The sequence below is a fragment of the Globicephala melas genome, chromosome 13 (genome assembly GCF_963455315.2).
Source record: "Globicephala melas chromosome 13, mGloMel1.2, whole genome shotgun sequence".
Lineage (NCBI taxonomy): Eukaryota > Metazoa > Chordata > Mammalia > Artiodactyla > Delphinidae > Globicephala > Globicephala melas.
The window spans coordinates 57,462,872-57,488,843 of record NC_083326.1 but is presented as its reverse complement, the minus strand read 5'-3'; the positions used below and the strand labels follow the sequence as shown (position 1 = coordinate 57,488,843).

Genomic DNA, 25,972 nt, shown 5'->3' with positions numbered 1-25,972 from the left:
TTTTACTGCCCATGCTATTTTAAGTCAAAGCGTTGATCTTATTTACTCATACAATTCAAACCAAATGTGTATGTCCAATATCTTTGATAATCAGATCAAAGTAATTATTGGGTTGGCCAAAAAGTTCGTTCGGGTTTTCCGTACCATTTTACTAAAAATCTGAACCAACTTTTCGGCCAACCCAATACATTTTGTAAGTAGATCTATAAAACCACACAGAGCATTTTATCACATATGAGCAGATAAAGTCATCTTACCCACATTAGTTTTCAGATATTTTAAGGTATTTTCAGATATTTTAACTTTCAGACATTGTTTGTACTCTGTTGTTTTACTTTTGTGATATTTATGTGATTCAACAATTGCCTTGAGTGCTTTATTACATATAATATGATAGCTTTATTGATCAAACATTGCAAAGACTATTAAACGTTTAGGGCTTGGAAAAAGGCTTAATTTTTATTTTAACTTACTTAATTCTGGCTGCATTGGGTCGTCGCTGCTGCGTGCAGTCTCCCTCCAGTTGCTCACTCCCTGCCACGGTGCACATGCCTCTTACCGTGGCGGCCTCACCCGTTGCGGAGCATAGGCTTCAGGTACGCAGGCTTCAGTAATTGTGGCATGCAGGCTCAGTAGTTGTGGTTCACAGGCTCAGTAGTTGTGGCTCATGGACTCTAGAGCGCAGTCTCCATAGTTGTGGTGCACAGGCTTAGTCACTCCGCGGCATGTGGGATCTTCCTGGGCCGGGGCACGAACCCGCATCCCCTGCATCGGCAGGCAGACTCTCAACCACTGCGCCACCAGGGAAGGCGTCTCTTGCACATTTTATTAGACTTAATTAAAATTTTGTTTTTCTAAATGAGTTTGTATCTATTTCTAATGTCACTCAATCAACATATTTATACTCACTGAAAAAACCGAGCCAAGATGTAGTACATGCTGTGTAGCCCCACACTTCTGTAGAAATGTTTGTGCAGTGTATTTTGGCCAAGACCATGATATTTAATAATTCATAATCTTCAATCACAAAGGACAAATGTAAGTTCTTGAAAAGGTAACTGTGAAAAGTCTCTTGAGAGTGAAACTTGAATGTCCCCATTCAGCTGGGAAGAGCGCCAGCTTGTAGGATCAGGTGACAATGACTTCCTCTCAGCCTCTGTTACCAGCCAGGTGCTCACAGGCACTTCACCTTGTGTCCACTGCCGGATTGAGATCTCCTTGTCTGAGGCCATGCGGGCACAATTTTCCTGTTTTATCTGACATATAATCCTGCATGGTGGACTTTTTCTACAAGTAGAACCAAAATTAAATACTTAAGATTTAGCACTAAGGTGTCAGGATCTTTCTGTTGTGCTTTTCATTCCCTGAATGTCCTTGAAAAGATATAAAAATATCAGAACCAAAAGCCCATGCCAACTTCAGGCAGCTACAGCATTGCCTTTTGGCAGTCTTCTTAGTCATAGTGTTTGGAAACTGTAATCCCAGTCACATTCAATGCTAAATTTGTTTAAATAGAGCTCATTTCTTTTATTATATTATTAATCATTTGCCCACAAATCCACCTGGCAATGGGATGCCCGATGTTTTTTCCTTTGGAAATTTACCGAGCTTGAGAAGCAAGATGATAGACCTCAGAGTTAGAAAAACCTGGGTTTAAATTTCCATTCTGCCCTGACTGCCTGTGCCTTTGGGCGAGTTACTTCACCTCTAGGACTCGCAGGCTTGGGAGATGAAATGCCTTGACCACCGTAATGCCTGCTGCTGGTTGTCTGGGCTCAGTGACCCCACAGGAAGGAGCAGGGCCGGGTGAAGAGCACAGGCACATTTGCTTCCTAGGCCGCCATTTCTCTTCATTGATCCAGAAAATTGGGAGTTGACTTTACTTCCTAAAGCTTAAACAACCAGTATGATTCTTTGTTATAATTGCACTGTCCGTAAAGGGGCTGCTGATCTCTGAGCGAATTTGGAATGACATGTAGGACAGTTTGAAAAATTTAGAATGACTGACTTAGACTTAAGAAAAGCAGGCCTTTGGGGCTTCCCTGGTGGCGCAGCAGTTGAGAGTCCGCCTGCCGATGCAGGGGACACGGGTTCATGCCCCGGTCCAGGAGGATCCCACATGCCGCGGAGCGGCTGGGCCCGTGAGCCATGGCCGCTGAGCCTGCGCGTCCGGAGCCTGTGCTCCGCAACGGGAGAGGCCACGGCAGTGAGAGGCCCGCGTACCGCAAAAAAAAAAAAGAAAAGCAGGCCCCATAAGCTCCATGAAACTACGAATGAAAGAACTTTGCTGTTCTTTAAAATAAAAATCTGAATATGTTTTGCACCCAGTTCCAATGTGCGTGTGGGTTTTTCACCCACACCAAGCAATTCTCCGACACCAGCCAGGTGTCCCATGGTTCAGCTCAAGTCTAACACTGCTTACTGGAGGTTAGGGCTCAGTCCTACGTGACTGCCCCCACCCATCCCCATCCCCAGTTCACACACCAGTCACAAGTCCAGGTGGTCACCTGTGCTTCCGGGGAACTAGCTGTAGCTCTGTAGGTTCCCACCACCCTCTCCTTAGGTTTGATTTGCTAGAGCGGCTCACAGAACTCAGAGGAACAGTTTACCCGCTAGGTCACTGGTTCATCATAAAAGGATCTAACTCAGGAACAGCCTGTGGAAGAGATGTGCAGGGTGAGGTCTGGGGGAGGGGTCGGAGCTCCCCTGCCCTCCCCAGGCCCCACTCTCCCCCAGTCTTCAGGGTTTCGCCAACCTGGCCATCCTTTGGGGTTTTTGTGGAGACTTCATTACGGAGGCACGACTGATTAAATCATTGGCCATTGGTGATTGAACTTGACTTCCAGCTCCTCTCCCCTCCCTGGGGTCGGGGCTTGGGGGGTTGGACTGGAAGTCTGGGAGTTCCAAACCTCTGATGATTGGTTCTCTTGGCCACCGGCCCCCATCCTTCCATGCTTTCCAAAAGTCACCTCATTAATGTTAACAGAAGACACAGAAAATTCCAAGGATTTTAGGAGCTCTGTGCCAGGACAGGGATGAAGACTCAGTATATACTTATCATAACTCACAATAGCAGTCGTAAATGTACACCACTAGAGACATGAAGTTATTCCCACTGTCGTTCAGTAGCTTTCTGGTTGTTTGACGAGACGCGTGTCAGCAGCTCTCCTGTGCGCCTTCCCCGGTCGGTGGGCACAGCTTGCAGCTCCTTCGCCCCCAGTGTGGGCTGTGGCCCTGTCCTCTGTCCTCCGGTCTGCTCCTGCCTCTCTCCTTAGTCTACAGGGGTGGCTCCTTGGCCTCTGGGTGGGCTCTGCATTCCTTGTGCCCAGTGTTTATGCCACAGCATTTGGGCAGAAGGTGAAGTTCTTTGCAGTCAGGGGTCAACTCCTCTCCAAAGCTTTGTCTGATGTCCTCAGGGAGATGAATTGTCTCTTCATCCTCGTCGTCCTGCAGGATTTTGTCCTCTGTTCTGTTGCGTTAGAGTGACCTTTTTCTTGCCGCTCTCCTGCCCTGGCGTCCGGCTCCTAGAAGCTCCCGCCAGGGTTTTTGCTCTTTTCCCTGCTTGCTCTCAACTGAAAAAATAGCGCACAGCATGAGAGTTGTGAGTTAAGTTTAATTTGGGGCAAAATGGGGCCATAGCCCAGAAGACAGCATTTCAGATAGCTCTGAGAAACTGTTCCAAAGATGTAGGGGGAAGGTTGGTATAGATGTGGTTTTGGTGAAGGGCGAAGCGTGCAACCAAGCACGTATTTTTTGCAGAAGGTTACTGCTAGGGACAAGGAGCTGACGTCACCATGAGGGCTTTTAGTGCTTTTCTAGACACAAGGAGATACAAGAATTGGGCTCATAAAATCAGCGCCTGAAAACATCTAACTGTCTGAAGACCTGTTGGGCCAGTTTTTCCCAAAGCACAGAGTTCACCCTGAACTCGTTTCAGGGGGTGTTGAAGGTCAGCAGCTGCAGCGGCTCATGGTTTAATCCTCGTCGAGGTAGATGGCAGCTGCCAGTTTGTAGCTGGCATCGCCCGGCCCGCCGCCCTGGCCCTGGCCTTGCCCGCAGCACGCCAGCTGTGTGTCTCCGCTTGAGCTGCTGCTGTCCCCTTGGCATGCTGCTGGATGCCGCCGCATGCCACCTCCTGAGGCTCGCTCAGGTGTCCCCTCCCGGACAAGCCCCTGCACCCTTTGGCCCCAGAGCCGCCTCTGTTTCTCGGCACAGTCCCCGCGCGCCGACTGGTGGGATGTGCTTCTGTGCCTCTGTGCTCGCCATCTCGCTTTCTAGAATAACTCTCCCCGGCAGACAGGGGCTGCCCGCCACGAGCAGGCAGGCTCACCCCGCCGCCACGAGCAGGCAGGCTCGGGCTGCAGACACAGGCTGAGGGGGGGACAGTGGCTCCCGGAGACCACGAGGTCTGCGGGGCAGGCTCTTTGTATCACTCACCTCTGCTCCTCTGACCGTTCACAGCTCTTGCAGGTGGTGGATGCATGTCAGAAAAATGCCTGTGACGGGGCCAGAGTCAAGTGTGCTCATCAGCCACCTGGCCTGGCCCTCTGACCCTAGCTGACCTCCCCCCGCCACCCCACCCCGTGGACCAGGATGGCTCGGGCCCGTCCGCCGTGCACAGTGGGCCGCTGAATGTCTGACCTGTCTGTTTGTCGTTTTCCTGACTTCCTACGCTTCATAAAGGTCATTTGCCTATACGTATTTCACCCCCCTGCCCCTTCAGGCCTTGTTTTAAACACTCTTTTAGAAATCAGAGTTAAACAGAAGGAAATATTCGATTGCATGGAAACGTTTGGCTCATATTTTAAAGTAGTGATAGAAATAATAAAATAGAAATATGACAGGTCCCAGTGCCTCTAATGAAGTAGATAGAGCTGGAGACAAAAGAATCATCGTTTAAATTCAGTGCAGATTTGGACGCGCCACGTGGTAACCAATCGACGTTTCTCACCAGCGCAAGTATAGTGTTTTTTTCCTGAAATGACAAAGTACCAACGTGCCCTCACAGGAGCCGGTGGGGATGTGGGTGACACAGGGCCACCAGCCCTCCAGGGAGGGCATCTCCCGGCAGGCGACCCTCCCAGCAGACTGGACTGGCCTCTGTGCTGGCGCCGTGAATGCCCCATCCCAGCTTGAGAGGAACGAACCACCCTCTCAGCAAGGGTGCGGGACCCAGCAGGTGTAGGAGAGAGGATCTGGTTCTTATTCTCGGAGAGTTCCAGCCAACTAGAAAAAACGCTTTGTCCTTGGGAGGCACCAGCGATGTGGAGGTAGAACTTAAACCTGCCAGAATCCTCTGAGCTCGTCAATCCCCCAGCCATCATTCAGGGGCCTAGAGACGCAGTGGTTTGCCCACCTTGTTAGAGACAAAGGTGGGCCTCGGGCCCTGGTCGGAATGTTCTTCCTGACTTGGCTGAATCCACAGTGTGTACCTTTATAATCAGGTCAGGCTCCACTCCCGTTACCCCTCTTCAGATGCGGGTTGCGGGGGGGTGACCCAGCCGGTATGAGGTTCCAGCCGTGGAGAGGCCTCTGGCAGTGCTGAGCCTGGGTTGCCAGAAAGGGACAGCAGCCTCTGTTTTGCAGCATCAGCAGCGTTGCAGGGGGCGTGATGGGAAGTGGGGGGCAAAACACAGAAATAGGTGACATTGCATCACAGCCTTACGCCTGGAGAGTCTGCAGTCAGAGTACGTTGCTCGTGAAAATCAGCAGCTCACAGGGTGTGCAGCTGCTTCTAGGGAAAGGGCCGGATGAGCCTCACTGATCCGTAAAGAGGAATCCTTCTCGGGCCTGGGGGACCAGTATCTTCATGCCCCAGGATGCCGCCCCCAAGTTGTGTGGTCTGGCTGTTTTCTCTAGTCCTCAGCTCTCTCTTTACGTGGCTTTTGTATCCTGACCCCAGGCCTCTGCTTACCCTCCAGCCCTTTCAGAGACCCCGAGCTTCCTCACTAAGGCACGGATGAACTTCTGGGTCCCTTGTGATCCCACACAGGCTGTGCTGAAGCAGGACAGCCTTGGGCTCATTAACTTGGCCACTGGCCACTGCTGCACCATCACCTTCTGCCATGTGGGATCGTTTCCTAGTGATGCACAGCCACTCCTTAGTATACCAAAGGAGGCAGATAGCTGGCCCTCACCCAGCCTTGTCTGGGGGCTCCCTATTCATAAATAAATGCCCACTTCAGCACCAGCCTGAGGAGGGGGTGGGATGAGACCAGAGGGGGAAATGTAGGAAGAGAGAGAGAACGTGAGGTGAACACACAACACCTCTGACCCCCTTGTCTTCCTTTCACCTCCCTCTGCTCCACTCACTCCTTTCTTTCCATTTCTAAAATGCAAATTGTTTCCACCCCAGGGCCTTTGCATACGCCATGTTCTCTGTCCAGAACAGTCCATCTGCTCTTCTAAGATATGACTCTTTCCCACCCTTTAGAGTTCATCTCAGATGATCCCGTCTGAGCAAGGCCTTCCTGGCCACGTTATATCACTGTGATTTTCCATCTCACCACTCCCTTTGCTCCTCTGTGCATATCACAATACGTAATTACTTTAATTGTCTGTTTCCTTGCTTTCTGTCACTAGTCCCCATGAGACTGTCAGCTTCATGAGTGGAGTGTCTGTCAGCATTTCCCCAGTGTCTGGCTTCCAATAAATATTTATCTGTTTATCCATTTCTCTCTCTAAGAGTTGGTTAATAACTTATGCCAAAACAACAAGCATCTCGAGAGACCAGCCTGGGCTCTCGCCTGCAACCTTTACGGAGTGAGGTCTTGAGTAGTAGCTATGCAATTAGTCTGTTCAGGCCCTAGTAGGGGACACATGGGCCAAACATCCCCCACAGCTAACAAAAGAATCTTTCATGAATAGGAAGTCGACAGGCAGAAAAAGGAGATTTCCTGGCTGGCTTCCGTGTCTAAGTAATCTTGTCATCGTTCTTTCGTTAGCTTCTGCTTGATTTATGTTTGGAAGTAATTGTGATGCTTGATTACACAATAAATTAAACAGAACATTATTATGAAGTTAAAGTGTATATTAATAGTAGTACAAACTACTATAAGAATATCTGTGACTTTTATAACTTATATTAAGGGCCTTGAGAACATTGCTAATTTATTTAACTGTTAAACATAAACAAGCATAACAGAACGTAACTTGATAGAAGATATAGCTCATTTTTATTCCATTTAGTTCATTACCCAGCAGATGTATAAATACGACAGAATGAATCGTAAATACTATACCATGTGGCCTGGCACATTGTTTATCCTGTTAAGTGAGATAAATGACTTAAATCTACATTAAGGAATAAATGATTAATGAAGCCCTCTTTGGGACCTTTGGGATTAGAAACATTTGGGACCCAATTTCGAATTGGGAATTAGAAAAATTTTATTCTGTCAGAGATGGAAATTCACTTAGATTATAAAATAGGAGTTAATGCAGTTATAATCCAGATATGGAATGATACATATGCTGATGGATAGATGTCTTTCCAAGGAAAAATTGAAGATGGTTAACTTAGCCAGGTAACAGCACATTTCCAATTTCATTCTGTTTTAAGGAGAATTTCATAAAGAATCTTCAGTACTCGTTCTTCCAAAATACAGCAAGCAAGTAATCAGCAGTTTTAAGAGTCCCTAAGTACTCATTGACTTGATAGACAATTACAGCATATTGTGTTAAAAAAAAAAAAGTTAGCTATTTTAGAAGTCCCTAATTACAGATTTACATGATAGACTTATCAGGGAAAATAATACAGTTCAAAATGTACTCACAGTCTTAATGATATTCCTGTTTTAAATGCTCCTTGTTGAAGTGCTCGTCCTGTATACTCTACCTGCTGGAGGGGTGAGGGCAGGATTCACTCACTTTGTTCTAAAGCTTGGTCTCTGGTGCCCTGTGCAGGTTACCTGCTCCCCGTAGCCACACGCCGTTCACAGCTGAGGTGTCCTGTGACCAGGTGGTCTTAGTTGTCCATTACAGATGCTGGTAGATTGTGTCTAAACAAGGTACATCACTGGCACTGAAAACAAATGCACACTAACTCCTAAAAGCATGGAATAACCCAGTGGTTTGACAGTGGGTGAAACCGGTCCTTACCCTGTTCCAGTTTATGAGTCACATCGGGCCAGGTTTGTGGACGTCAGCACATGGACGTCCACCTTTCAGGATTTCCCTGACAGAGTTGTCACCCTCTTCAGAAGACCATAATGCCTTCAAGAAAAGTGGACAAGATGCAATTATTATACTCCTATTCCTTTGGCCCCCTACAGGGCCTGATTGATGGGATCCTTGGGTGATCGACTGCCTGCCTGGAAATACGACTGGAGAGGGAAGGTTTTCCCTTCTTAGGGGGTAGTGTTTCTGTTGTCACTGAATGAAGGTTTACTTGGTATCACCAGTATACTGAGCACTGTGCCAGGACTTGGAAAGTCCTTTGGGACATAGTTGTGCACTGGTGGCCAGGATGACGAAGCTTGGAGGGAGAGCTGGCCCTGTTACCCGGCACCTCTGGGAGCCTTGGTGGAGGTCATGCAGGGCACTGCAGCGCTAGCTGGGCACCGGGATTCGGTGTGAGGAGACAGAAATTCCTCCTCCCGAGATGCTTTCTCCTGTCCACACCTACTTCTTCTCTCACACTTAGGGCTTGGAGGTAGGTGAGGGCAACTCCACAGCTGCTTTAAAGACAAGCTTAGTGCTGTTAGCATCTTGGAGATGTTTTGTTCCTTTGTCTTTCCTCGTATTAGAAAGATTAAAAAGTACTTGTCCATTTTATTTTATAAGTAGATACATCTGTAAAGGACTCCATGGAATGATGATAGAATCAGATATTTTTCATGTAAAATAAACACTATATATTTGCATTATTAAAGAAGCTGTATGGAGATTATGGGGTTTGATTTCCATTTCACTCTGCATTTTAAGCAACCAAGAATCAAGAAGTTGAAAATTTCGGCTTCCCTGGTGGCGCAGTGGTTGAGAGTCCGCCTGCCGATGCAGGGGACACGGTTTTCGTGCCCCGGTCCGGGAAGATCCCACATGCCACGGAGCGGCTGGGCCCGTGAGCCATGGCCGCTGGGCCTGCGCGTCCGGAGCCTGTGCTCCGCAACGGGAGAGGCCACAACAGTGAGAGGCCCACGTACCGCAAAAAAAAAAAAAAGAAGAAGTTGAAAATTTAGACACAAACCTAAACTTGAATGAATACTGCAAATGACAAACTTATAGAACTGAAAATATACAGAATTATTGGGTAGCTAAGAGCCTTCGGCTTATACATTACTTTTCATCCATGTTTTGTTATTCATTTTAAGCCAGAAAGTAAAAATTAGAATTGTTTTCCTTGGCAAAAGAGCGAGTTTCACTTCACATGAGATCACTGTGATTATCAGAGAGGGCAGAACACCGGCCACTTCTTGGGCTAACAGCTCTCCGTGCCAGCACACCCGGCAGCCCGACCACAGACCTCTCCTCCATGCCCTGCTCCCGGGACCCACGTGTCTGGGAGCTCCTTGGGCCGAGGCTGCAGACACACGGTCAGAGCTGCCGAGGCCGGGCCAGCGGCCTGCTGTCCTCTCCTGCATCTCGCCAGCCCTAGAGCATTCTTTAGAATGCTCCTAATTTGACTGGCGTCATCCCTTCACAGACATTTTCTCTCTGCACCATTATTTCTGTCAGCACCAAACAGTTGAAGGCATTGAGCAGGACACAGCTGCTGATAGCATGCCACTTGTCCTTCTGCAGCCCTGACCCTCTCCTTCAGGACACCGTGCCCTTGAATCATCCTACATTCTCCTTATTGCTGGTTTACTCGGCTGTTTTCCTGGACTTGAAAAGCCTTTATGTCCTGAGGAATTGTAAAGCTGAGTAAAAGAAACGTGGTTTTGCAAGTTTCTGTTCTTCAATGTGCATTGTGTTTTCTGGATTGGTGAGAACATCCTCCATCATTTTCTTTGAAGTCATCGTCCTCTTTTTCACGTCAATGGACCTGTTTTGTAATGAAAATCATCAGAACGGGAGGGGACTTTTTAAATATAATTCCTCTGACCAAATTTTATGCAATGCCAGGCATCCAGGGAAAATTTAGCAACACAGTGGAGTCACCTCTTATTCTAGGGGTAGCTTCTAAATTCAGCAAGTGAGGCGAAAAAAAGTGTTCAGTCACAGTTACTGAAGAGTGTGTTTGTGTAAGGCCAGCACAGGGGGTTACCCGTCCATCAGCCAGCTAGACGGTCGGCAGGGTCGGGGAGGTGAGTGATGGGTGTGAGGTGAGGGTCCTGTTGTGGGTACCGCATTGTGAACACCCGGGCCATCATGAGCTGGGGTGTCTGCTCCCATTATGGGGAGCACGGGGCAGGGGGCTGAGGAGAGGAGTGGGGTCTCTGACTCCGAGCTCGTGCTCCTTCCCATATCCATCCGCGGTGGCCTGGTGTGATCACCCAGACTTCATTCTGTTCATTTCAGGTGTGTGACGACGACTTTGACATGCGTGGCTACTCCTGCTGTCTTTTAAAGCTAGGGATGGTTGACTAAGAAAGATTGTGTGTATAAATGTATAAAAGTTGAGATTATAGCAGTTACTTATGGGGCAGTGTAGCAGAGGGAAAGAGCCCAGAGCTGCAAGCCAGGAGCCTTAAATTCTTGTCCGAACCGCCAAAATACGAGTTATGGTCTAGCACTAATTATTTAAACTTCTAACCCTTTATTTCCTTCCTTGCAAAAATAACCAGATGGACTCGGGCAGTGGTTCCCAGCCTGGATGGGGAACACTTAAGCAATAAGATTCAGAAGCTTGCCTCTGGAATTCTGATTTTGTGGGACCTGGAGATTTCTATATTTGAACATCTTTGTGCCCCTGCCTCTGTCCTCTGGTGGACTCCCAGGCTCTTGGGATCCTGCCGTGTCCATGGTCTCTGACCAGGTGTTCCGACCGGACCGACAGGGCAGTGAGGGTCCGTGCTCCGGGGACGCTCGCCCAGCCAGAGGCAAGTCAGGCTCGGGGTGGTCAGAGCCTGCGACGGGCGCCTTCTCGGAACGGAGGCCTTTGTGTCTGTTATTTGCTCTTTCCGTCCGGCAGCACGTGGAGGCCCGGCCGATGGTGTCACCTCCATGGAGCTCCCCTCCCCGGGGCAGCTCTGACACACCCAGGAAGGGCTGTTGTCTCTCAGGCCTGAAATCCAGCCTGATTCAGAGTCACTGTGATCTGGGCTTGGGTCTCGGGGGCGGGGGGCAGGGGGGGAAGGTGAGCAGCTCCTCCCGTTTCATCGGAGCATCTGTTACAGACACGACGGAGGAGGGAGGCTTCCTTCCCCTTAGAAACGTGGCAGTTCTGACAACACTGTTCTCAAGTCATTCGACGTGGGAACTTCATTAACTGTCAATTTAGGATTAGAGTAGGAACCATGGGGAGAAACGTAATTATTAATAAGTATTTAAAAGTGTTTCTCAAGCGACTCCGAGCATTTTCCATTAAGAATGTCCAAAAGCTCCGTGGTGAGGAAAGTTCTTAGTGTGGGCACACGAGGTCAAGGCCAGTTTGAGGAGGGACTGTGGGTGCCGTGGTACCTGCTTTAGGTGTAATCTGCAGGTTATTGGGATGGTGTTCTAATTACCCCACTTTGGAGTCTTGAGTTATAGGGTGTGTTTAATTCTTCTAAATAACTTTTATATTTATACATGTTTGGTTACGAGAACAGATGACGTTTCTGTCAGCAACTAATCAGTTTGATTTTTTAGTCAGCAAATCATGTGTGACACTTTCAGTGAAAATGGAACTTATTAACTAATTTCCTCTTTTAGTAAAAGGGGGGACAATTAGTTCAAGGATTGGGAAACCTCAAAAACAAGTCATAAGCAACCGTGGTTTACTTACAGTTTTAGACCTGTCCGTTATCTCCCTTCATATGAATAAGGAAAATCCTGGGAATAAGGACAGCCTTGTGGCTTCTGTTTATTTAGTATCTTGTTGCACAAGGCACAGTTGGGGGAGCGGGGGGGAAGAGAGAGAAGTAGAAACCAAGAAATGAAATCGAGAGTGGGAGAGAGAATGCAGGAGAATCAGAGGAGAGGAGGGGGTGGATTGCAGCATTTTCACTTAGATTAGGTGGGAGTAATCCATTTACATAAACCAAGCACCACTTTTGTCATTTAAAAATAAAAGCGGTTTTCATATAAAAGATCAGCTAAATTAGGAGTTTCAGAAAGTAAGAAAGTAGTCTTGGTTTTTTATATTATCTTTGAGAGAGAATTTGTGTAAAAGTTAAGGTTTAGAAGACAAGTGCATCTGCTTTGATTTCTTTCTTAAAAATAATGAAAAAAATGAAATAGGACCGTCTAGTGAAACAGTATTTGTACTGGATGCTTTCCGATGCTGTATTACCCTTCAGTTCCTCACAGTACAGTTATCAGTTATTGAAAGAAGTAGGTTTCATTCAATTTACTTCAGTTACGTGTAAACCAATTTCTCTGTGTGCCTGTGTCTCACGACTCTTCTGCTCCTAAAATTCTGTGCTTCTGTGTGATCTCTGTGGACCCCTCCCAGTTTCCCCTTCCATAAATCAAGGAGGTCACTTTCCTGAGTTTTTGAAAGGTTAAAAACGGGTTACAAGGCAGGTTGGCATTTTATGAAGGCCTGTGCTATTCAGTAATGAAAAAAAAGAGCCTAGTCTTGTGTTTTTAAATGGATGGTACAAATTCTTTACTTTAGAATGTTTGAAGGAGAGGTGTATGGGCTCAAACGTGTATTTCTCCCTCTGTCCTTAATGTCATTACAGCCATATGTCACGTACCACCACTCACACTTCCTCCCAGCCTTGTATCCTCCTCACGGTGGCTCAGGCCAGTGCACGGCCAGGTCTACGGTGCTTTCATCTGGTCCCTTGGGCCAAATCGCCCCATTTTCCAGCAAAACCCTGGTCTCCCTGGTCCTGTGCCCGCACGTAGACAGGAGACCTTCCCTGCCCAGGATCCTTGTGTAGTTTACCAGCTGCACACTGTGCCATTCGGTCTCTCATTTAAAACTCTACATGTGATGAGTGCATTTTATTATATTTTGCTAAGAAAATCTTTGCCAGCTACTCTGCTGTCTCCTTTTAAATATGGAGCAAAGCCCCCATGTGACATGTTTCACTTTTCACCGTGGCTGCTCAGAAGCTCTCTCGGGTCTGCTCTGTCCACGCTGCTGTCTCTTCTTACCCCAGGGCACTCTGTGAGGTGGAACCAGTGTGATTACTGTTAAGTCCACTGGTCTTTCCCAACTCTTCCTCCTTCTAAATGTTTTCCTGCCTTAGGTAGGTGGTTAGTTCACCCTCTTCTACTATTACTGCCCTTGTTATACTTTAAAGGTTTTTTAGATCAGCTGATATTTACATTTTTAGAATCCTTTTAAAACATTATTTTACTGCATTCCCATTTCAGAAAATTATTGTTCTATTTCATTTATATATCATGAAATCTGACAGCCTGAAACCTAGTACAGGCAGCCATGGTGCTTGGTTACATTATTTTCTTCTTCTTTTTGAGGAACTCATTATTATAGCACAACAGGTGTTTATTGTCCCTAATTTCATCAGGAGATCGAGAATAGGTATGATTAACCTATAATTTCAGTTGGAATGATATGCTTATTATTTGCATCCTCCAACATTTGGGGTAATTATTTCATTAAATCTTTTTAGCAAACTATGATATAAATTTCCTGGGGGGTGGGGCGGGAAAAAACAAAACAAAACAGGATACTAGCCTAAAAGTTTCCAATCCAAAATAAAGATAGCGGAAGCTTAATTACTTGGAGTGAAAACATGTGCATATTTCCAGTTTGCTTTATTTTTAAATGTTTAGTCCTAGATTTAATCCTGTTGCTCTCCTTGCCCTTAATCTCAGCTGATGATCTCACTGCCTATTTGACTGAGAAAACAAAAGCTCTCAGTGGAGAAGCTGGTCCTCCCGTCCCCACACGCTGCCTTCCTTCCCTGGAGGCCGGCCATGCTCGGGCCTCGCTGGCCGTGACTCAAGGACCTTTCCCCACAACTACACCCTCTCCTTCTACATTGTCAGGTTCCTTCTACGGAAACATTCCCATCATCACTCAAAGAGAAACAGTAAGGAAAACACCTTCTTGACCACAACCCACTTTCATATCACCTTTTCTACTAAAACTCCTCAAAAAAGTAGTTTGTGCCATTGTTTCCCCCTTTCTTCTCTCCCTTCTCCCTTGAAGGTCAGTCTGGCTTGTTGGTGTCTGTCCACTGCAAGCCCCAGGCATCACAGCCTTCGTGCCTTGGCCCCGGGCGCATGGCTTCCCGGCCTCCTCCCTCCTCCTTCCTTTTAGTCTCTACCTGTTTTGTCGCCCAGAGCTCAGTCCTCAGGCCTCTCCTCCGCTCCACGGACACAAACTCACTATGGCATCTCAGGGAAGGATGTGGTTGAAATAACTTTTCTCCACGTTGCTCCCCACCTCTCAGTGTAGCTCGCATGAGGGAAATGCAGTTTTAACCTGCTCTGTATCCATCTAGCATCTCCCCTGCATGCAGGTGCCTAGGGGTGGCATCCTGTGAGTCATGTTCATTTGGGGATCGGGCCACGTGGGTAGAAACCGGAGCTCAGAACATCGCAGATCACTGGCTCCCACCTCAAGGTTCCAGACATCCCTTAACTACCAGCAGTTAAGAATCTCTCTGATCCTGGTCACGGCTTTAATGCCAGGCACGGATGCCTCAACCACAGCATAGAGCCAGCCTGTAGCCCTTCCTGAGCTCTGCGTAGAAGAAGTAAGCACTGCTCAAAGAACAGGCTGCAGTAAGTTCAGTCCTCAGTGACTCACTCCCCACTCGGTCCTTCAGACGTGCCCTGTCAAGCCCGGCGTCCAGCGGAGGCCTCACCGTGGCCCTCGCCACCTCGCTCTTGCGCCCTTTCCATTGTCCATGCGGCTCCGGCCACGCTGGCCTTCCTGCTGTTGTCCCAGGACGGCTCGTGCCTTCACTGCACACAGGATCCTGTCCGAACATCAGGACCTCTTCCTTGATGACTCTGCCTTGAACCAGGGTCCCCACTGCCACCCGGTCACTTTCTCTTCCTCCCTCGCACCGTCACTGATGTTACACTGTTTCTTTTCTTTTTTTTTTTTTTTTTTTGCTGTACACGGGCCTCTCACTGTTGTGGCCCCTCCCGTTGCAGAGCACAGGCTCCTGACGTGCAGGCTCAGTGGCCATGGCTCACGGGCCCAGCCGCTCTGCGGCATGTGGGATCTTCCCGGACCGGGGCACGAACCCGTGTCTCCTGCATCGGCAGGCGGACTCTCAACCACTGCGCCACCAGGGAAGCCCTACACTGTTTCTATTTGTAGTTTACTCTGTCTCTGGCACCAGAAGGTGAGCTCAAAGCGGGCAGGTCTTCTATTTAGTTCACCGTATCTCTAGCATCCAGGGTACACATAACAGGCACTTGGTATCTCTTTAAATGAATGAATAATCCTCAGTGGTTGTTTTTATTTTAAAATTAAGAAGAAATAATGTATCTTTCTTGTCTGTTATCAGTGACATTTGAATCTGTTTTCCTTTTCTGTATCCACTCTAGTGGCTATTACCACCGGGTGCTAATGTCATTTCTCCATAAAACGCTTGCTAAGTGACTGGGGTTGAACTGCATCCTTTCCAGCAGCGGGTAATGAGGGTTGAAATAAGGCTAAGAATGTTGCTGCTCGATCCTTACTTGCAGTGCTGGCCGGCATCAATCTGGGGCTCACTTATATGTTTAAGTGAATAGATCATCTTAATTTGCTTCAGTCAGTGTCAGTGTTGTCATTCTGCTCTGGGTCATCTCTGTACCAAATAACAGTTGGGAGAGGAAACTGCTTTCTGCTCAGAAGGAGGGAGATGATTTCAGCTTCTACCCCATCCTGGCTGGGATGAGGACCCTTCTCATCCACATCGCTCCCAGTTGCCAGTTCAGGCCATTTTGAAATAAGGACCGCTCCCTTTCTCATTTTCTAGAGACGAGAACAGCCTCTTGTATTTCTTGATTTTGCCTTTGACCCCTTACATCATCTTTACATCACAACAGGTCTACCACTCACATGCAACCCTAGTTTTTGTTTTAGAGCAATTCCTTGATTTCACAAAAGGAAAAACAAAATGCAATTGCTGTTTTATTGTAGGGCTTCTTCAGCCGCAAGTAACATAAAAATCTGTTCACAATACCTTCATCAAAGAGAGGGTTGTTTTTCCTACATGACAGACACTGATGTGCTAGGCCCACGCTGGCAGGTCCTGGGTCCAGGCTCCGTCATCCTTCATTCTCTGCCCTCTTCAACACGTTTGCTTCTGTCCTTGTGCTTGTCACCTCATGAGCCCTTATATCTACGTTCTGTGAAGATTGAGGAAGGGGGAAACGGGCAAAGCAGCATAGCATCACCTAAAAGTAGGCAAAAAAAGTATTTATGAACATCCAGCATTGCCCTCCCCTTAGACTGTACTGCCACTTGCGGGTGTGAAAGAGGCTGGGAAAGGCGGCCGTGTCAGCCAGGTGTGGGCACGCTGCTGCCCTGAGCTGAGTCAGGGCTCCTTATCAAGGAGGGCTCGGGGAACGGGTGTTGGGTGGGCACCTGCAGCGTCTGCCCTGGCAGCTGTGGTAACAGAGGAACTCTGTGAGAATGGGGGTCCGTGAGGATGCTTTGTTGTGGTCTTGCGTTAGTACAAACATTGTTCGTTACTCAGGTAATTTCCAGTTCACAGGGGTATTTTCCATTTCTTTTTTCCCTTGCAGCAACAGGTCTACCATCAGATGTACTCCTGCCTGAGTAAAATTTTCGTAGAAGACTTGGAATAAATGAGGAGCTATTGATGCTGCTGGTTTTAGCGAGTAGCTCGCAGTAGTTAGCAGACTGAAGATTGATTTTAGACAATCTAAGCTCTGAAATGAGAATAATATGTGATTATCTCACAGCACTGTGGTCAGGATGTACCAAAACAGCGCTTAGAGGTGGTCACTGTTGCTGTCTTTGTAGTTATTCATTCGTTCACAAACCACACTCTTATTCAGCGTCTCCTGCGTGCCGTCCCTACTGCGGCAGGTGGGGTGCAGCGGTTAACAAGCTAGATGAGGCGGATGTCCTTCTGCCCCGGACTCACCTGCCAGGCGATGAGCAGATAGACTAGGGAGGGCATTTCAGGCAAAGTGGTAAAAAGAAGGCAAGAAAGGGTGATACGGTCAGCGATGCTCTCTCTAAGGAAGGGATTTCGAGCTGAGAACATTTTTTCTTGAGACCTAATTCTCCAAATAGCCAAGTTACAAGTAAGATATTCTTGGCAAAAATGCAGTTACTTTCTGGGGAAAAGCATTAATTTTATCATAGGTTCCCTTTTTTCCTAGAGGCAATAACATGAACTATTACAGAATTTACCGGTTTCTTTTTCCCAACAGATGGTTCTCTGTCTAATTCACCATCGAGTCAACCCATTAAACTGCATCATACAAAATTACCAAGAAAACTGTTAGGTTCTGTGCATTTTCATTGCATGTTCTCCTTGACTTCTTCTTTGTATGTCCTTGCTGTGGTTCTTAATGAAATAACTCTTCTCCGATAGTCGGGGTCACGCCTCTCCTTACAGATCCTACAAGGAGAGAATTACGACACCCATCAGGGATCTGGAGATAAATATGCATTGATAAATATTTGATGAAATTGATAAAATATCACTTCAAGCCTTGATTGAATCAAGTGCATTAAAATAGTCCTGAAATACTCAGTAGCCTTCATTGGGAGGCTGCTGAAACGTTGTCTGCACAGAGCTGCATCTGGGCTGGCAGGTGGGCACTGGCTTGTTGGCCTGTCTGTGGGTTTAGGTTCTAGGCCTTTGTGCTGGTGGCCTTGGGAGCGTGTTGTGAGGCACGGTTTGGAGAAAAGTCTCTTTATACCCTGTGTTTCTTTCTTTTCTCATAGATTTTTTTTTTTTTTTTTTTTTACTGTTTGACACAATACTTCTTGATTAGGGGCTTGTTTACAAGTTTTAAACATTCATTTGTTTAATAATTGTTTTCTTTTTCCAAGCTCTTTCTGAAAGCTACCTTGGGGTAGGGCAGCTCTTATTTCTGCTTATCCCTCAAGGTGTTTCACAGAGTTGTGAGGGTGTAATAAGTGTCTAAGGCATACTTTCCTATTGTTCAGTAAATTTAACAAAAATCTATTTGAGGTGCAAATATTTGTTCTAACAGCATCATACACTGGGACCCAGCCTTGGTCAGTACTTTTCTGCAACAGAATCGTACTGTAATGCCAATTTCTGGTTTCTATGTCAGCCTCTCTTCTAGACTCTGAGCATCTTGAGGGAAGAGGTATGGAAGGCTCATCGAGTCATTCAGTGAGCATGTCCTGAGCAGTGACTATGTGACATACTAGGCAGTGCCGACACAATGGTGCAGTACACCCAGGCTCGCAGCTCACGATTCTAATATGAGAGAGAGCGAGAGAGACACTAAACAAATACATCATTTAATTTGTAGTAGAGGTAAGTGCTATTAAAAAAGGGAACCTAACCTACTCTTGGAAGTTAGCCTGAGGAAGTGAAATGTAAGCTGTGACCTGAAAGATGAGTAGGAGTTTTCCAGGCTGAGAGGTAGGAAGGTCATTCCAGCATGCAAGTGCTCTCAGCTGTGAAAGAACCTGGTGGGTTCAAGGGACAGGAAAAGGCCAGTATAGATGCAGAATATTGAGTAAGGGGAAAGATCAAGTAAGACGCATCTAGAGAAGTAGATAGGAGTTGGGATCAGGTAGGCCAGGCTAAGGATTTGGGACTTAATCCCAAGAGCCATGAGAAGCCATTGAAAGAAGCTAAGAGGGAAGTGATGCAGTGAGATTTGTGTTTTGAAGATGTCACTCTGGTTGCAAGATGGGGACTTGGACTGAATGAAGGATGGTGCTGAGGTCGTTAAAGGGGGAGGCAATGATGGCTTGGGTCAGGGCACCCAGTAGTGATGGGAATAAGTTGGCAGGTGGAAATACCTAAGAGATTGAGAATTGGCCGGAAGTTGGGTGGAGTGAAATGAGGGCAGGAAAGATGTCAAGAATTAATGCAGTTTATTGAGACGAATGGCTCTAGAGGAAAAGAAGTTTGGGGACCAGGCGGTGACTTCAGTTTTGAACATGTTGAATTTGAAATGCCTTTAAGAGATTCCCAACAGAGATGTTGGGTGAAGAGTTGGATGCATTGGTCTAGAACGAACAGAGTGTCTGGGCTGTAGCCTCTGAGCATCTATAGCATATATTTGGTGAACGAAGAAATGGATGGCCCAGGAACAAACCTTGGGGTTCTCTGCCATTTTAAATTTCACCAGAGGATGAAAAGCTGGCAAAGAAGAGAATGCCCACATGCTGATGGCGAGAGTGTGATGTCACCAGAGCCAGTGGACAGTAACAGTTCAAGAAGGCGGTAGCCAGCTGTGGTCAGCCTAGCGCCAAGGCACTGAGTGTGGTGTGCTCTCAGCAGCGTGTGTTGGGCCTAATGCTGAGAGGTCACGGGTGACCTCAGAAGACAGGCTGATGTGGTTCAAGAAATGGGATGTGAGCAAGTAGAGAGAACCTCCTGAGAAGTCTGGCTGTGAACAGGAGAAGAGGGAACAGCAGCCAAAGGGGATGTGGCTCCACGGGGGAAACTGGAGTGTGTTTAAGTGTTGGTAGAAAGGGATCAGTAGTCAAGGGGCAATTAGAATATTTGATAGCCCAAAGCTCCTGAAGAGTGGGAGGAAGATGAGATCCTAACCTAAACGCTGAGGGTTCGCTCGGGGGAGGGCAGACTGCTCCCTGCACTGTGATGGGAGGGAAGGGGGGGAGGAAGGCCCACGGGTGAGCAGGCTCCTGTTTTCTCGGTGAAGCAGCAGGAGAGTCAGCAACTGAGTCCCGGAGCAGGGAGGTCAGTGGGAGGTTTGGGAGAGCCTGGAGGGCTCAGGTGATACTGAAGACAGACGTTTTGATCACACCTAATCCACACTGCTGTGTAATTTTTCCCAGAAGAGTTAGTTATGAAGAACACAGAGCAGCAGGATAACACAACTGATTCATGGCTGGCTTTTTTTTTTCACAACCAGATGTGATAAAAGGTCAGAGAGGCAAGAGAGTTTATGTCACGTGCAACAGAAGGTCGAATACTGGTGGATAGACTCAGACAAGGGAAGGGAGTCGTGATGCGAGGGGACTGATGGTGGGAAGGAAGGGAGATCAGTGGCCTGGAGGTCCCCGTGATGTTGGAAAGAGCCTCAGCAGCGGGGTTACCGGAGTAAAAGCAGCCTGACTGCGAGACGATTTGGGAAGCGGTGCCGTGCTGGGTGGCGACGAGATCCGGAGGGTTTTCTCTGCGTGTGCGGCCCAGCCGGGTTTGGGGACGTGGCCCATGAGGATGAGCCGGTTAATGATCTGTGAGGGCAGCAGATGGGGTAGGACAACCGGGAGGGCGGGTGCTGGGGCCGCCTCGGGCGACGGTGGAGCAGGGACGGAGCGGCACCCGGGGAGCCGGGCCGAGGTCTTGCTGAGCGGTGGGGGCTGGGGGCTGGGGGGTGGGCCACGAGAGGCCAGCGGTGTTGGGGCCTGTTGCATCAGGAGTCTTCGAGGAGCAGGGAGGAAGCACAGTCGAGGACGGGTGCCGGGAAAAGAGGGCACTATTCTCTCTGCCAGTCCCGGGGCACGTGGAGTGTGAGAAAATGCACGTCTCCTCCTGAAGAAGCTGCAGGGTGCAATGTCTTCACCCCACAGGCAAGTTAAATCAGAGCTGGGAGTCGGAGAAAGTATTGAGATGAGGACAAGGACCCAGGAGCTTGAACAGGAGACAGAAATCTGAGAGCTGGGGAGGGAGGGGGAAGGTGTGGGATCTTCATCAAACGAGGCCCAGAGCAGCATGACAGGAGGGGGTAGCACATTCCAGGAGCCAGAGAGAGAGAGAGAGAGAGAGAGAGAGAGAGAGAGAGAGAGTGTGTGTGTGTGTGTGTGTGTGTGTGTGTGTGTGTGTGTGTAGGGGGGAGGGGAGGAGAGGGAAGGGGAAACCAGACTGAGAAAAATCACAGAACAGAGCAAGGGGGTTTCAATCCTGATACTCTTTACATTGCCTCTTGGGCTTGATGGAATTCATCTCTGGCCTGGATTCATTATGTATTGTTTAGTGTAGTATATGTCGTATACTATAATATTGCATATATATTGACAGTAAAGTATAGAATAGTATAGTATATATAGTATAATATAGTATATATAGTATTGTACGGTGTAGCGTATGAAGTGTAGTGTGTATAGTTTAGGATAGTGTATTACAGTATAGTATAGTGCAGTATAGTAGAGTATGCTATATATATACAGTATGGTACAGGACAGTATGATATGGTCTGTATAGAATGGTATCATATAGTGTATGTAGCACAGCACAGCCCAGTACAGAATGGTCAGGCAGTTGGCTCTTCAGCTGCTGGGACACACTTGAGTGGCACAGGGAGGGCCATGTCACTGTCTTCTCTGCGCCCCATTTGCTGGTTCAGTTTCTGTCCACCCTTTGGGGGAGCCTTGCTGTGGCTGAGTGGGAGTTTCATGGGGAGCCACAAACCAGACCTCACCCGCTCACCTGCTCAGCTCATGGCTGTGTTGCCTTTGCCAGTGTTATTCTGTTGAAGACAGGTCATGTTCTTCTGGGTTTTTTTTTTCACTTAAATTTCTTCAATGCCTATTCATTTTGCTCAGCCTCTGATGTTAGTTGCTGTTTATATTATCCATTACAGCACTGATATTTTCTGCTAAATCGTTTTATAAAACATCACAAGTACCCAATAAGTGTTTCCGGTGACGGTTTGTTTTTAATTTGAAAAGTCTTGATGAATATCATTTGCATATTTTAGTCTTTCCAGTTCTTCTTTGCTGAGGGTGTTTTCAAGGTATGTTCTTTTACTTCCTGAAGGGGCAAATGATGTGAAAATCCTTCCAGGTCAAGCTGTTTGTCCCACTCCAGGGTGCCGAGGGATAGGCCATATCCGTGGTCCACGGTATTCAGGACATCACAGGTAAAATTTTTTCTTATTTAAATTATTTCAGGGATGAACTGAAACATGATGCAGATTAGCAGCTGTAGGAAGCATTGTAATGACCCTCTGGGAGCCAGACACCTCCCCATCATACTCCCCCATCGCTGTCCCGAGGCCCCTCTTCAACATTTCCCGTGTTTGCCCAGCCCGCCTTCCTCTGGGCCTTTTGGCCTCCTGAGGCCCGGCCCAGACCACCAGGCTTCCCAGGGCCTCTGCCCTCTGACACTTGTCTCAGCAGGTGCACACGTGCCCCACCCTTCGTCCCTCGTGCTCCTGAATCCTCCCCACAACAGCTGCCCGTCTCGCCACCTTCTTAAGAAAGTCCAGAACCTCCTGCCGCTTCGCCCCTGGCTCTCACCTTGCCTCTGTTTCTTTTTCTCTATCTTTTATTTATTTGGGGAGGAGATAATTCTGTTATAGGATAAAAAATAGCGTGAAGTTATGTTGCAGAATATGCCTGTGTTTTAAATATGTGATAATAGTATGGGGAGGATAGTGCTCATAATGAAAAATAAGTACAAATAAGTGTTGAAGTCCTCGCTGCTTTTTCTGTCACCATCAAGTGGTAAAGTAACGTATAGATAAATTATTCATATTGGTGATCTAGTTACAGAATATGTAAATTAAAGCTGAACAGAATTGACATCAGATTTGTCCAAATACACGAACAGATAAAACAAACACATAGATAACTATGAAGAGAAAAGGATAAATCATATATGTGAAACAAGGAAATGTTTGTTTGGATAAAAGAGATCCACAGAGAAGTCGTCGCTGCGTCAGGTGCTTGCAGGTCTGGAAACCAGTGCTTCAAACAGCTCTAAATGAATCAAAGCAAGTGTTACTATAAGAAGTAATGCTGATGTACATAAATATGTTATATGTGTAAATATAATACACTTACTTGAAAGAGTTCTAAGTCTTTTGTCACAGATATTTAAAAATCAAATACCTACTCTTGCACATGTTTGAAAAAGTGACACAGATTGGTTAGTGTATTACATAAGCTTCTTTGCATTCAAAATCAGACCCTCGTGAATCTCCGTTTGACTTGGCCTCCTGGATGCCCATGTTTTTCCACACAACACTTGTATCATTAAGAACCTTGGTGGTGCAGCATTTCTTGAGTTCTCCGCTCAAAAAGGGGGCTTCCAAGGTGTTGGTAATATTGTTTCTTGATCTGGTGCTGATAACCAGGGATGTATTCAACTTGTGAAAATTCATTGAGCTTAAGTACACTAATAATACTTGTACTTTTCTTTATGAATATATTATACATCAATAAAAAGTTGAAAATTAAAAGAAAACGCTAACACTTAAAAGATTATAATATAGCAACCATAAAAAAGAAAGAAATTGAAGACATGTAGACACCTTGGTTACTTGGACAAGTGCAGGACTCGCAGGTTATAAGAGAGGCCCTGGTGGTGAAGCTGGAGTTCTGTACGAGGGAAGGGAGGAAGAGAGAAAAGGACACGGGGGAGCAGGTGGGGGAAAGAGCCATCCCATCATCGGGTCGGGGTCTGTGTGAGGTGAGGACCCTGTCGATAGAACCACTTTACAGACATTACTAGGGGTGTGTGGCTGTGAATAATCTTCTTCAGGCTTTTCTTGTGTGTTTATGTTAGTTTTTAAAAACCTAGAGCTGCAAAGTCCAACATGGTAGTTCTAGTCATATGGGTCTGTTTACATGGAAATTAATTACAATAAAAAATAATGAAAATTTCAGTTTCTCAGTCGCAGTAGCCACATCTCAGTTGCTCAGGAGCCGCCTGTGGCTTGTGGCTGCCGCATTGGACGGCCCAGAAAGTTCCTCTGGACAGCCCTGAGAGAGCGTACCAGGTTCTGCCTCCTCACGGTGGATTTCTGAGTGCCAGGTACTTCTGGATGGATAACTGGACATCCTAGTGCCTCCTTCAAAGCTTGAATCATTATCCTCAGAGTGAGCCGGCCAGTACGTGGTGGTCGGTCTGTCCCTTATTGTCCTCTGCAGTTGCCCGCCTGTGGCACCAGGGCTGGGGTCACAGACATCACCTGGGCCGCTCCTGGGACCGCCGAGGAGCTCACTCACCCCAGCTGACTTGCCCCCCTCCCCCCCGACCGCGATTCTTATGTGTAGGTTATTCACCTTCCCCTACTTGGATTCTGAAAACATGGATCAGATCACAGTGGGCACACTCCACTGTGTTTCAGCAGCTTCCCTGAACTTTCTCATCCAGTATGGCCCAAGTGGGTCTGATTGCTGTTCTTAGTTATAGTATCTAATTATGAATAATGTGAGAATATCTGACGTGGTTCTCTCCAGCAAGTAGCCTTTGCCGGGTTGGCATCAGAACTTTGGAAGAAACCAGAAAAATGTAAAAATAAAGAAGTGTTTGTTAAAAAAGGCATTCTATGAAGCTTAGAAAAAAATGAGATAACTGAACATGTGATAGAAGAATGGGACTTTTAAAAAATTTTTTTACTTTTTTAATTAACATATAGTTGGTATGCAGTATTATATATTGCAGGTGTACAACATAGTGATTCCCAATTTTAAAGATTATATTCCATTTATAGTTATTGTAAATATTAGCTATATTCCCTGTGTTGTGCAGTTTATCCTTGTAGCTTATTTATTTTATACGTAGTTTGTACATCTTAATCCCCTAACCCTATCTTGCCCCTCCCCACTTCCTTCTGCCCAGTGGTAACCACTAGTTCTCTATATCTGTGAGTCTGTTTTCTTTTTTGTTATATTCACTAGTTTTAATTTTTAGATTCCACATATAAGTGATATCATACAACATTTGTCTTTCTCTGACTTACTTCATTTAGCATAATGCCCTCCAAGTCCATCCATGTTGCTGCAAATGGCAAAATTTCATTATATATATTCCATGTAATTATATATACAATTATATATGTATATATTCCTATATATATATATATATATATATAATATACCACATCTTCTTTATCCATTCATCTGTTGATGGACACTTAGGTTGTTTCCATGTCTTGGCTATTGTGAATAGTGCTGATATGAACATTGAGCTGCACATATCTTTTTTTCTTTTTTTAAAACATCTTTATTGGATTATAATTGCTTTACAATGGTGTGTTAGTTTCTGCTTTGTAACAAGGTGAATCAGTTATACATATACATATGTCCCCATATCTCTTCCCTCTTGAGTCTCCCTCCCTCCCACCCTCCCTATCCCACCCCTCTAGGTGGTCACAAAGCACCAAGCTGATCTCCCTGTGCTATGTGGCTGCTTCCCACTAGCTAGCTATTTTACATTTGGTAGTGCATATATGTCCATGCCACTCTCTCACTTTGTCCCAGCTTACCCTTCCCTCTCCCCATATCCTCAAGTCCATTCTCTAGTAGGTCTGTGTCTTTATTCCCATCTTGCCCCTAGGTTCTTCATGACCATTTTTTTTTTTTAGATTCCATATATATGTATTAGCATATGGTATTTGTTTTTCTCTTTCTGACTTACTTCGCTCTGTATGACAGACTCTAGGTCCATCCACCTCACTGCAAATAACTCAATTTTGTTTCTTTTTATGGCTGAGTAATATTCCATTGTATATATGTGCCACATCTTCTTTATCCATTCATCTGTTGATGGACACTTAGGTTGCTTCCATGTCCTGGCTATGGTAAATAGAGCTGCAATGAACATTTGGTACATGACTCTTTTTGAATTATGGTTTTCTCAGGGTATATGCCCAGTAGTGGGATTGCTGGGTCGTATGGTAGTTCTATTTTTAGTTTTTTAAGGAACCTCCATACTGTTCTCCATAATGGGTGTATCAATTTACATTCCCACCAACAGTGCAAGAGGGTTCCCTTTTCTCCACACCCTCTCCAGCATTTGTTGTTTGTAGATTTTTTGATGATGGCCATTCTGACTGGTGTGAGATGCACGTATCTTTT

The 25,972-nt window shown here is 46.5% G+C and overlaps 1 protein-coding gene across 1 annotated transcript in view; it reads left to right on the top strand.

Moving 5' to 3' along the window:
* The window catches only part of L3MBTL4 (L3MBTL histone methyl-lysine binding protein 4), a 304,117-nt gene that overhangs the window by 138,143 nt on the left and 140,002 nt on the right, over nt 1–25,972 (top strand). Inside the window, exon 13 of the mRNA XM_030836653.2 lies at nt 21,924–22,026. Coding sequence (XP_030692513.2) covers nt 21,924–22,026 — 103 coding nt within the window. The remainder of the gene's footprint in view (nt 1–21,923; nt 22,027–25,972) is intronic.